Source organism: Nannobrachium achirus, assembly GCF_963921795.1.
Source record: "Nannobrachium achirus genome assembly, chromosome: 16".
NCBI lineage: Eukaryota > Metazoa > Chordata > Actinopteri > Myctophiformes > Myctophidae > Nannobrachium > Nannobrachium achirus.
The window spans coordinates 30,087,013-30,100,086 of NC_137823.1; the positions used below are offsets into that span (position 1 = coordinate 30,087,013).

General features: G+C 46.5%; 2 protein-coding genes across 2 annotated transcripts; both read right to left on the minus strand.

Annotated features, from left to right (window-relative positions):
* Positions 1-225: 225 nt before the first annotated feature.
* LOC308300961 (chemerin-like receptor 1) lies at positions 226-4,704 on the minus strand (the record flags this gene model as incomplete). Its single annotated transcript, XM_080744858.1, has 4 exons — positions 226-246; positions 1,901-2,044; positions 2,772-2,921; positions 3,583-4,704. The coding sequence occupies 4 exons, from the start codon at positions 4,702-4,704 to the stop codon at positions 226-228; spliced, it is 1,437 nt and encodes a 478-aa protein (XP_080600984.1).
* A 6,084-nt stretch (positions 4,705-10,788) lies between these two features.
* Positions 10,789-12,870, minus strand: LOC308300962 (eEF1A lysine and N-terminal methyltransferase-like; the record flags this gene model as incomplete). Its single annotated transcript, XM_080744859.1, has 1 exon — positions 10,789-12,870. One exon carries the CDS (start codon positions 12,868-12,870, stop codon positions 10,789-10,791), a length of 2,082 nt encoding a protein of 693 aa, XP_080600985.1.
* Positions 12,871-13,074: the final 204 nt, after the last annotated feature.

A 13,074-nucleotide genomic window follows, 5' to 3' on the forward strand; every position in this document is an offset into this window, starting at 1 on the left:
AACAATATTAAGCCTGGCTAGCATTGCAAACAAGCTGCATAAACTGGAGAAACAAGGTTCCATGGAAAGTCTGTTATGAAAAAAAAAACACTATATTATTTTGTATTGGTCAACGAACAACATTTGCTGAGTTAACAGGGTAGATTGGGTGTCCCGTTTACTAAAGTGATTATCAACCTTTTTAATTTCAAGGTCTCTCTTCTCTCTTAGCTCACTATCCTCTCTCTAGGGACTGTGTCCCACAGGCTGCACAACAAGCGAGAACGAATGAAAGAAAGTTGTCAGATTTCAGTTTCAGAGCTCGTCCTGTACTGGTGCTGCTGCCATATAGACATTTATGACAGAGTTTCTGTTGGTTACATCAGCTGGTGATTCCCCCGCTCACTTCAGAGCAGCTCACTTCAAAGCGGCGCAGGGTGGTGATGGTACACGGTAGTAGTCAAGTACAAGACAGGAGAAGTGCAGTGTCTCTGTGTGAATACTGATAAGTTGTAAGGGAAATGAATGATTATGTAATACATACAGTACAGCACATAGAGCATATCTACTGGTTGTGTGAAAACATGCCATACTTGTGTTTGGTCAGTGTCAGACACAGAGTTAGCTTAGATATTTATATTAATTGGATTGGAAGACGGATTTTACTGTATAAGATCGCTTAAACCCCATTTATTTAGCAAGGACAATAAATACATTTTAATTTGACTAGCTGAATGGCTATAGAGACGACCTGAGAAACCAAACGTCCCAGGTTCCATTCCAGGCTTCAGCAATGTTTTAAAGTGTCCTTGAGCAAGACGCTTATCCCCTAACTGCTCCCCGAGGCCCGTAGCCCCACTGCTCCTGTTACTTGGGATGAGTTAAATGCAGATACCTCATTTCACTGTGTACTGTATGCAAATACCCAGTGGAAGGACCACAAAAGATTGTGGACTCATGAGATGTTACTGAGAACAGGCAATTTACTGTACATTGCTCTAAGTCACATTTAATTACATTTTTACTCAATGCAAGTCAAACTGACACCTTTGGACAAATGACAAATACACAGAGGTAGTTCAACTTGCCACCAATTATTTTAAATACATAAATCTAGCTTGTGTAAAGAAACATAATGCTAAACCCCTGAAAAAAGGCAAGTCGCTGTGGTGAATGGCTGACAGAGATCATTTTCAAATGATTTTGACAGAGCAGTTCTTTATGCAGAAATGCAGTAGCATGCACATGGTAATGCTTATCTTAACCCTGGCCTGATAGTCAGATACATGCCTGGCCCAAACCCTTCCCCTCCCCTTAACCTTAATAACAGATAATATCCACATCTGCCTCCCTTCAGGTGTACTGTCGTCATCGGTGAGTGCATAGTTGTCGAAGCAGCAGATGATGTCTTTATCATAGTCGGGGGGGCTGTGTGTCCCTAAAGATGAAGTATGGGGAGCTGAGAGCCATGGCCAGCACCCAGACACCCAGACTCACACAAGACGCCTTTCTGACACTGCGTTGGTTCTGGGCCCATGCTGAACTTTTTTGACAATAAAATATTCCATACAGTGTTTTGGTCAAATTGTCTTCAAGTAAAAGCATGAGGTGTCTCTGGGACACAGACCCGGTTGATGTGTCCTTGAGCAAGGCGTTGAACCCGTCATTGCTCATTAACGTTAAAGTTGCTATAGAGACGACTGTCATAACAAAGATGTATGTGTCCAACTTGTCTTTTAAATCTTCAGAAATCAGATCAGATACACCCAGACACTGAAGGAATTTTAAGTCAATCCTTCAGCCCAATATCTTCAGAGAGGAATGGGTCGATCTCACAGAGAATCTTTATCATGATTGCACTTGCAGCAGATCCTTTGATTCTCACTGCATCCATGACAAAACGTGCCTTGTCGCCTCTCACCTGCATTGCTAGGGCCCCTTCCAACTCAGATTCGTTTAACACCTTCTTCTCCAAAAGTTCATCAAGGAGACAATTGAGACTGGCTTGTGAAATACCTTTGATGAAGTTGATCCGCACAGCAAACAGTCTCTCTCCTGGAAGACTCTGTGTGAGATGAAAATAGAAAACAGAACTCTTGTAAGAATCATCAACAGGTTTTGATGATTCTGCTTGATGTCTCCAGTGTGGATACAGCTGTTAAACAGGTGTGTTTGATATCATGAAAGTATGACCATTTCACTGTGTCAGGGTCTATATGAATAATGAATGAGACAAGTGTCCTATACTAGACTGTTTCGTTCATGTTTTAACTAGACTGTCTGTCTGTTCCCAGTACGGTTCTCAGCTCCCAGTACGCATGCACAACACCTATCATCAGCTACAGCTTCACTACTAACCAGACACTTGCCCTACCAAAGCCGTGCTACTCATACAGCATGCTGACGGTTTAAGTGGTGCTGAATTTGCAGCTCAACAAAAATCCTAGTGTGTGGCGAAGGACGATTTCACCATGAATAAAAAATATGTAACTCCGGTAGAGTCGCCATAACAATGCCACGGCACAGAGGTACTGTACAGTTTAACGCTGGGGAGCGTCTATCTTTTGAAGAGGACGCATGAGCTAAATGGAGGCTGCACTCTCTTTTATGTTTACCAGACTTCCACCCTGACGCAGGTGGGTTTTAATGGTCGGTAAGGGAAAAAGTAACTTGTTAAGTTACTTTTCTCATTGGGTAGCGGAGTAACGTAACGGATTAGTTTTCAAGTCAGTGACGAAAGTAACCTAACGAGTTACTTCAAAAAGTAACGATACCCAACACTGATCCCTAACCTGCGGCAGGTCCAGTATGATGTTGGACGTGCAGATGTTGGTGATGGTGTTCTCCTCTGGGTTGTACAGGTGGGTGGAGGAGGAGGTGATGGGTGTGGGGGTCAAAGGTGTCAAAAGTGATGAGGTGGTGTCCAGGACCTCAATGGGCACCTGGGGAGAGATAGTAGGAGAGGGTGTCACATCACTGGCTTACATGTGGAAAGAATTAGGTGAAAAATATAAATATTATGTATGAATCATGTCCTACCAATTGGTGATGTGAACAAATCAGTATTTTGCAAGTCAACGTGTTGGGGCCATTTATTGATGTGTCGATCAACTTTTCAAGGTTTCAATTTCCTATTAATTCGATTTGACATCACTGATGTTGACGATGAGTGATGTTTTATCGTTAATCTTGACAAAATCATCCCACGCGGCGGTGCCATGTCCATGCTAGCTTTGTACGGAATGCAAGCAGGAGGTAAACAAAACCAGTCAGCGCGCATCCCTATGGCACGCATATAGGGGTGTAACGATATAGTAACTGAATCAAAAAAAATATTTTAATTTGCAATGATCTACTATATCGATATGCAAAAGCATATATCATACCGTTTTGGCATTGTATCGTATCGGTATCGTTTTACAATGCAGATAATCGGTATCGAATCGTTTTGCAGTGCAAATAATTGATTATATGGAAACAATTTATTTGTGCCTTGTATTTAGCAATTTTAAGAAGGAAAATGAAAAAGAGGGGTTTAATTACTTTTCCATTCCATATAGCTAGTTCTATATTAATTGAAGTATATTGAAAGACAGTCCTAACCTGTATCTCAGACAAGGCAGTCTCATAAATGCTGCTCCCTGGGTTTGTGGAAGTGTTGGTCTGAGGCAGCTCTTCAGCGAAGACCTTCTCCAGCACCTTTAGGATAGACCTGCGGAAAACATCCTTGAAATCCTTACCCATGAACACGTACAGCAGCGGGTTCAGGCAGCTGTTGAGAAGTGCCAGACCGGTGGTTATGGGAAACCCGATGGTGACCACATGATGCAGTTTTTCACTGAACTCTGTCACCAGCCAATTCACAAAATGAATCAGATGCATGATGTGATAGGGGACCCAGCACAGGAGAAATGTGGTGATAACAGTTGCTATGATTTTGAAGGGGCGACCTGATTGGCTGGCCAGGGAACGATTCTTCCTGAGACGGTAGAGGATGACAGAATAGCAGGAGACGATGACAGTGAAAGGGACAACGAATCCCATTAGGACACGAGTGATGATCATGATCCCAAATCGAAATGCCCACAACTTCCTCTCTTCTGGTTTACTGTAGTCATCAGTTAATGCATCGTTGAACTTGTAGTTGCACTGGACCTTATTATAGTAGGACTGTGTGTCCCTAAATATGAAGTAAGGGGAGCTGAGAGCCAAGGCCAGCACCCAGACACCCAGACTCACCCAAGACGCCTTTCTGACACTGCGATGGTTCTGGGTCCACTCTGGACACACCACACATACACATCTGTCAACACTGATGACCACCAGGATGTAGATGCTGGCATACATGTTCAACAAGAAAACAGTACCTTCCATTTTGCACATGAATTTGCCAAGAGGCCAGTGTTCGTCCAGAGCTAAGTATGTGATTTTCAGGGACAGGAACGCTGTGACGAGGAAGTCAGCCACAGCGAGGTTGAGGTACCAAACGGTGTTGACAGTTTTCTTCATTTTGAAGCCTGTCACCCAGATGATAACACTGTTCCCCAACACGCCAAGCACAAAGATCAGGCTGTAAATGACCAGGTATGCGATCTTGAGGGATTTGTTGACTTCGTTGTTGACGCCCTTGGAAATGGAAAAAGGGTCGGGGCCGTCCTCATAGTAATCATAATCTATGTTGTTAATCGTATAGTCATAATCTATGACTGCAGCAGTTGTAGTCATAATCTCCATCAATTCTAAAACCTAAAATAACAAAACAAAAGCACATGCTTTGTTTTAACATGCCATGTATTATTATATTGAAATTATTTGGTGCCAGGGACAAGATTTATATGTTTCAAATATTTACAGTATATATTTTTTTATGTTCATAGTTTTTGAACAAGCACACACAGTTGTGAGCTTGTATATCGCCTATTTTCAACATTCCGGCCAGCAAATTGTCAGTTCATAGACAATGATAATGGAATATGAAAAATATGACTGATACATCTTGATCACCTGACTCCGGAGGGAAAATGTACTGACGTTTGTCAGTTTTGGACGAAATCATCTACTAAGGTTTCTAACAGGAGAGATGTTCTAAAGATCAATGAATATCCTGCACACAGTATCACCTGCTAAGAGAAGCTCAATACCTATCAGTAGCCATGTTTCCATACACTTATTCGAATTAGGGAAGCGAATTATCAGAAATACGCATTAAGACAAAGCAAATTTAGCATGTTTCCATTTGCGGGTGTCATTCGAATTAGCGACGGTCGCAAGAGTTGACCGGCTAATTTTTTTCAGACCGAACCTGAGCACTGCACCGTCTGCACGTCTGACTGCTGTGACTCGGTCGCTGTCTAGTAGTGGGAAGAAGGGGTTATCAGTCATCATCATGGCCCCAAATAACTTTTAAATATATTACAATTGGCGACGAGTCTCTTACGAAATTGGCAAGAGTTCCTCTCAATACATAAAGCTACCGGTTCACCCGGAAAACCGCAGTCGCTTCGCTGCACAGGGCTCATCCTCCAAGTTTCAGCGTCCTCTGGAAGGTCAGGTGGCCGATCTGCAAGCTCACAACGCGGCGCGGAGACGTGGATGCGAGCTGCTGTGAGCTTGTAGATTGGGCACTTCAGGCACGCAACACCGTGTGATGAGGAAGGGTTCGCCACCGATGACTCCGGGAGGTGAAAACGGGAGGAATTTACACACGGTCCGTGTCACTCCGTGTGTAACAAACAACCGGTTTGTTTTGTGGGCTAACGCTATACCATGGACGTAAAGCGGCAGGGGAAATGGACCTAGAACGTCATAATCTATTCGCATTTATTGTCTGATTTCATCAATTCACTCCAAGCGGATAACTTTTTTTGCGGATAATGAAAGTTTATTCGCATTTTGAAGTGTTTCCATAAAAAACATTTTGCGAATAAGCCGTTAATGCGCAAAAAGTGGCTTTATGGAAACGCCACTAGTGATACGCCTACGTTACTAAATACAGCTGATGCAATTTCATGCAATGTTTCTGCAAACATCAACTTTTTGTAAGTGATATATTTATTTATGTTAATATACGTTTTAAAAAGCTCTACATTCTAGATAGCAATCATATCTATACACTAAAGAAAGTAAAATGAAAGATACCTGTTTCAAAGTGTTGAAGAGACGTCAGTCAGAGAAGTGTCTTTGTTCAAACTGTGATCAGTGAACACTGAGGAGCTCAGAACACCTTCTAGCACCTTATGGGTGTCATATGCATGACAGCCAACCTTAGTGCACCTCTGCAGAGAGGTAAAAAATAACCGTCTGTAAGGTGGAAGTTGCCCCCGCTTTGAAGCTACAGTATGTTCAAAGCAGTTGTTCTCAAACCACTCGTTATGCGTCGCATGCACAGAACGGCAGGAGACCTCCAAGCTCACAACACAGTCACATCCGAAACAAGCTGTGTGCTTGTATATCAGCTCTTCTCGTGCGCAATGCCGTTGAGAGGATGAAGTATATATGTGGAGTGTCTCTTCACACTCACAGTCACCACTCACCAGCCAACACAGAGAGGAGGTTGAATGAACTGAAAGCTGCGCTCCCCAAATCAACAGGTTTGGGGATATTTTGGGAACTGAATGATTATATGAAACAGGCTTGTGCAGTCTCAATGTTGGTAAACAAGAAATCTGTCTATATATCCTGCTGGCTGGCAGCAGTGCCGTGGCCAGTGTGTGTGCGCCATTTGGCTTTTTGATTTGTCTCCACGCTGTCCACAGTGTCTGGAGAGGGGACCAGAGGGGAAGGGAAAGTGTAGTTCTTGATTGTGTTACATTTAGCAAAAAAATTCACTGTGGAAACCCGATAACAACTGGATGAAAGCCGATTTTTCCGTGCACATGAATCGCATGTGCATGAGCCGTGCAAGATGGGGAGATTACATCTCTACACTGGCCTGGTAACAGCCTGCTGGAACTGTTGCCCACGTGACCCGACTCGGAGCGACTCCGGATAAGCGGTTGCAGGTGGATGGATGGATGAAGAATAATTGTATTGGAGAACCATGCAAAAAATGTAGAGAAGTCCTTTGTATTGGGACAGTGATACGATTTGTTTTTAAAGCAGTTTTCTCTGCTGTGCAAGCCCCCTAGACTGAATTCAGATTTCCCCAGATGTATCGTATTCGTTAGGCAGAAATCTCCTATTGTCCGGCTGCGCAAGACAAATATATGCCTAACCATAATCATTATTATAATTACCATATTACATGTCCAAAACGACTATGTCAAGAACACATCCACACATGCACGATTGCACGCACAAACTCGCACGCACACACTCACACATCTGTACCCGGTCAGTTGTGCACGCTGTAGGTCTACACATGGGCATAGAACCAAACAAACACTCACACACTCAGTAGGCACACATCCACACAGATACAGAAGCATGCAAACCCTCTACTAGACACGCAGACAGACCGTATACACACACGCACGCACGCACGCACGCACGCACGCACGCACGCGCACACGCACACGCACGCACACACACACACACACACACACACACACACACACACACATTATACCCCAAAATAGAACTAAATCCTGAGCTTGTCCAGTCCAGCCCTTGATGTGCTTTTAAATGACCCACATTGGCCCAAAGAACCAGCAACCATTTTGCAAAAACCTTTGATTCTTCTACTAGCAGCCACTCCTCTTACAACACAGCATATGTGCACGCATGCACGCACACACACACACACGCACACGCACACGCACACACACACACACACACACACACACACACACACACACACACACACACACACGCGCACGCTCGCGCACACGCAAACCCCAAATAGCTGCCCACTGAAAATATTGATCTGTCCATCTCACTTGTGCTATTCTGGCAGAAGACATTAAAATCACCATTGTGTCCGTAGAGGAGACCACTTTATTGCAGCTATCAGTCACCGGGGACCCTGTAGAGTGGCTCCAATTGGCCTTTACATGCATTGTGAGGTCGATGCAGGGCTATCTCACCACCTTCAGACAATAACCACTCCTTAGTAGAGAACAAAAACATAGGTGTATCTGTGCCTGTCCGTCCGTCTTACCTGGCTTGTCTATCTATTAGCCGTCCATGGATTTCACTATTATACCGTCAGTGGGGTAAAGTAACTAAGTACATTTATAAAGTACTGTACTTGTAACATTTTTTCTTTTTTTTTCTTTAATGGAGTATTTCCAATTTTCAGTACTTTTACTTCTAATCCACTGCATTATCAGGGACAAATATTATACTGTTACCCTCCTACATTTATTTGAAAACTTTACTAGTTACTTTGTAGATTTAATGAAAAAACATCACAAGGATGCAACTGGGACGTATCATCAGTGATGAAGCCTGGGGTCGACGGGTGTTTCGGGTCTCGCAACATCATACACCCTCGCCCAGGTGACCCAGCCGGGGTTGATCATGCCCGACTTACGTCCCAGTAGCTATCCACGATCAGTCCTATTAGGGAAAGACCAGGGTTACTCAATGTGCTGCACAGGAACTACTCTGCCGGGATTGGGGGCAGCGCCACTCTGGCGCGTGGAAGAACTAGGCTCTATGGGTTGGCTCCTGGCCGGGCTCCTCCTACGTCTCACCAGGTCCTCTCCTGCTCTCACAAGGTCCAGGCCCTGTGCGTTGCACCAGACTCCCGATCCAAACATTCCATTCAGCTGCTGCAGGTGGCTGGGCCGCAAGGGTTGGCCGGTGGTAGTACTGCAAGCTCCACTTGGGCAAGGTGGTGCTGCAGGCTCCGCTTGCGGCTTGAATGGCCCTCCTAAAGGCCTAACCGTGGATTTGTTGGGCTTCTTCCTCACGGAAGACACAGGCTGGGGCGCTAACCCAACCTGCTCCCGGGTGCCGTCTACATTCCGGCCGTCAACCGACTCTCCGGTGGTAACCAAACTATTCCTGGTTGTCACATAGTCTATTCCTATGAGTCACTATAAATAGAACTAATAATGAAAAAAAACATCACGAGGATGCAACTGGGACGTATCATCAGTGATGTAGCCTGGGGTCGACGGGTGTTTCGGGTCTCACAACATCATACACCCTCGCCCAGGTGTAATATAAAACATACATTACGCACTTCAGCCCTATATACATTTCTGGCCATTTGAAAATAGCCGATCTACAAGCTTGTATCATTCGTCAACCTAAGTAAAATTTCCCCCACAATGCTCCTGGATTAGCTTCTTCCGGGTGTTTCAAAACACCACTGAGCAACTTGCAGGGCTATCCGCCCTTTATTTTATATATAACTCTATGGAGAGAACATCACAGCCAGAGAGAGCTGCTCTTCTCATTGATTATCTCTTCTCTTACCAGGGTCAATGCCAGCCCCATGTTCAGCCCTTGAGTGGCTCACACACAGCTGACGGACTGCTTCCGAGAGAGCGCCGGGGCATCTTTTCCGGTTCTTTCTCCAGCTTAAATGGTGATCGATTCCAAGGTGGGGCGGGGGTGGCTTTAGTGTGCAGGAAGCCCAAAGGGATGGTGTGAGGAGAATGGAGGAGAATGGAGAGAGAGAAAGACAGAGAGAGCAGGGAGGGAAAGAGACAGACACACACAGGGGGGGAGTGTGGGAAGGCCTGGCCAGCGATTGATGTAGAGAGAAAGTGACAAACATAATATAGGGGAGCTCTCTCCCCTATATTATTAGACAGAGAGAGAGAGACAGAGACAGAGAGAGAGAGAGAGAGAGAGCGGGGACAATCCACCACATTGGCTCATTATTTTTGACTGGTCATCATGTCAATGCAGAGAATACCCAGAGAGATACAGTAAATCCACTCAACGTCTCAACCACCATCCGACGCACGCACGCACGCACGCACGCACGCACACACACACACACACACACACACACACACACACACACACACACACACACACACACACACACACACACACACACACACACACACACACACACACACACACACACACACACACCTGGTCACCACACTTGGGCAATTAATAATAATAACTATAGGTTTGTGTCGCAACTTGGCCCTCGGCTCGAGAGTTCATAACAGCATGACATGCCATATTTGGGTGTAGCTGCAGTATACAGTATGGATATTTCTGAGTCATAGTGATGGGGCGGAGGTCCGGCAGGTCCTCCCATTAGCCAATTTTAGTATAGGATATTATTTTCACATATCTGCCTCCTCAGTCCTTTACTTGCACTTCATTTAAAATATTTTTTTTCTGGCATTTCTGCTTTATTTTAAGAGGGAATGACATGAAAGGGAAGAACATGCAGCAAAGTGCCTCATATCGGATTCAAACTCAAAGGCCAGCTGCAGAAAGAACTTTTAGCCTCATTTATGTCGTACTGTATGTGTACGTTATCGGAACGATACATTAGATTAGATTAGACATTAGATTAGACATTAGGTTCTATCAACCCCTACGAGACGCCTACAGTTCTACAGGCTGGCAGGCAGTCTTGTTGGAAGTGGAGAGAGGAGAGCCCATAGAAACTGGGGAGAACCAGCCTTTTTAAAGTTCCCTCTCCACAGGCTGGAACCAATCAGCTCCCTGCTTCATCCAGCAAAAATAACTCTTTCAATCAGCCAAGCACACCAGCAGCCCATTACACACAGACACACATGACTCGACTCTTCAGTTTTCAGCACCTTCACAACATTGTTTCTGTCCTTAGCGATGGTTATTGTTAGGCTGAGATGCTCTGACATTCAGGAACTTCCTTTTGCCGTCTCATCTCAGCTCATCCCTCATCGTCCTTGGTGGCACACAACCTCATGCAACCTTCAGGCCTTTTAACATCTCTGCAATGTCTATATGTGGGCTGGAGGTTCCTGCAGAGCTGTTATTTGATAGCGCACTCTGCAGACGCAATGCTGCCTGGTTGAGGAACAGAGGGACTGTTTGGGTGCTGTCCTCCTCTGACCCCTTTACTGCCCGAGAACACAGAAGCACCTCGTTTACCTCCCCGTCAATCCCCCGAGAGAACACCAGGGGAAACACACTGCGCACACGCTCCACTACACTCTTCCTCAGCACAGAGTCACGACACACAAGGTTCAGCATAAAGACACCTCGGCGAGTTAGCAGGCTGAAGACTTTCTTCAGGAAGGAGATCTCCACAAAGCCGGCGGGAGGGCAGCTCATACCCACAGAGGTGTCCTTACTGTCCACATCAAACATGATGGCGTCAAACAAACGGCCACCTTCTTTCGCCAGGGCATTGATGCGTTCCAGGCCATCGCCGAGCGTGACGGTCAAGTGGTTATCAGGTCGGAAGCCAAACCAGTTCTTTGCTACCTCCATGATTACGGGGTCCAACTCCACGACCTCAACGCTGGCACCGGGTACAAAGTCCCGCAAAAACTGAGGCAGGCCTCCTCCACCAAGCCCCACCAGGAGCACAGAGACAGGGACATCTTTGTTCTGTGGCGTTCCCACCTGAAGCATGGCAAGGCCGGCCACCATGATTCCATGGTGAGAACAGCAAAGGAAGCCACTGTCCACTGAGGGCGTTTCAGGAGGAGCTGTCGGTTTTACATTCTTTACGTTCTTCCTTTTGTGACTTGATGCAGTACGTGGGGAGGTAAGAAGGCGGCTCTCCGATTGGACGAGGCCAGCGTTAGACAGGAAGACCAGTCTGCGATAAAGGTCTCCATCTTCTCCTCTCACGTCTTCCACAGAGTACTCTCCACTCAGCTCACTCACACCTCTACTGACCACTTCCCTCCAGCCCAACTCACCCCCCACTGACAAGAAGGGTGCCTGGTGGTCGGCTGGCATACCAGGGGGAGCCAGGTCCATCACCAGTGGTGAGAGCTCTGCTTGGACGGCCTGCATGTCCGGGTACTCCTGGTTCCTGTGCATCGCTACGACCACCAACCGCCTGAAGTTAGCGCTGGCCGCCAGCTGCCGCCGCCCCTCACTGGAACCATACTGCCAATCAGACTCTCTGCCCTGCGGGACAATAAATATGGCAAAGTGATTTGCCCCGGGCACCATGGCATCGGGCACACAGTCTTGCACAGTGAGCGTGTATCTGGGCAGACCCGTTTTGACGTGGCACAGGGTGAGCGAGAGGTTAGAAGTCGAGTCCATGCCCGCTTGGAGCCTCTTTCTCAGGATAGAGTACGCCTGGCGCTCCTTCACTGCAGACAGGAGCTCTGGCACCTGTGTGAGCCGGGCTGGGGCCCCGTCTTCTCCGAGGCATAGCTCCAGGATAGGCATGGGCATTGCCTGTCGGAACTTGGTGCAGATCAAAACGAAGACTGGCAGTGCAACGGTGTCCCCCTGCCTCACTTTCTCCTCCAGGCAGTGGAGTCTCACTGCCCACCCCATCTGAGTAAAGTGCTCCACAGCCAGCCTGATCACACTCTCCTGGGCCAGAGTCACACAGACATACCTGCCACCTACGCTTAGCACACGGGCCACCTCGGCGAGCATTCTTTTGGCGAGTGTCCCTTCCTCCTCGGATGCCACGGCATCCAGGGTTCCCTTGTCCAAAGCGGCTTGGAAGCTGGCGTCCTCATAGGGCGTCTGGGTAGCGTCCACTCGATGGTAAGTCAGGTCTGGGCGTCGCTCGGCATTTCGCTGGTTCATTTGGTTCACCACTGTCTCGCTGATATCAATGTTTGTCAAATGTTTGTAGCCCACATCATACAGCTGTTCACTAAGCTCCGAATTGCCACAGCCAACCACCAGCACCTTATCCTGGGCTTTGATGTATTTATGCAACACGCCGCAAAGTTTGTTATAATCTCCATACCACTCAAAGGCTTTCTCTCCACGCTTCTTGAAAAAACGTTCCCAGTATTCTGCCGAGCTGAACTCCTCAGCAGTGCGAGGTAAGAGGCTCATTGTTTTACAAAGGGTTATTTTAACAGGTTTCAGTTCAATATGCTACATATCCGGTCAATAAATGGCGATGAACGATGATTCCGATACGATACCTCCTGGAACCCAGGTCTCCCAAATATCTACCACTCAACCAAGGTAGATATTATGTTTCTGGGCTGGGTTGAATTATGATTGGCCAACCCGACCTCTCACTATGATCCAGCC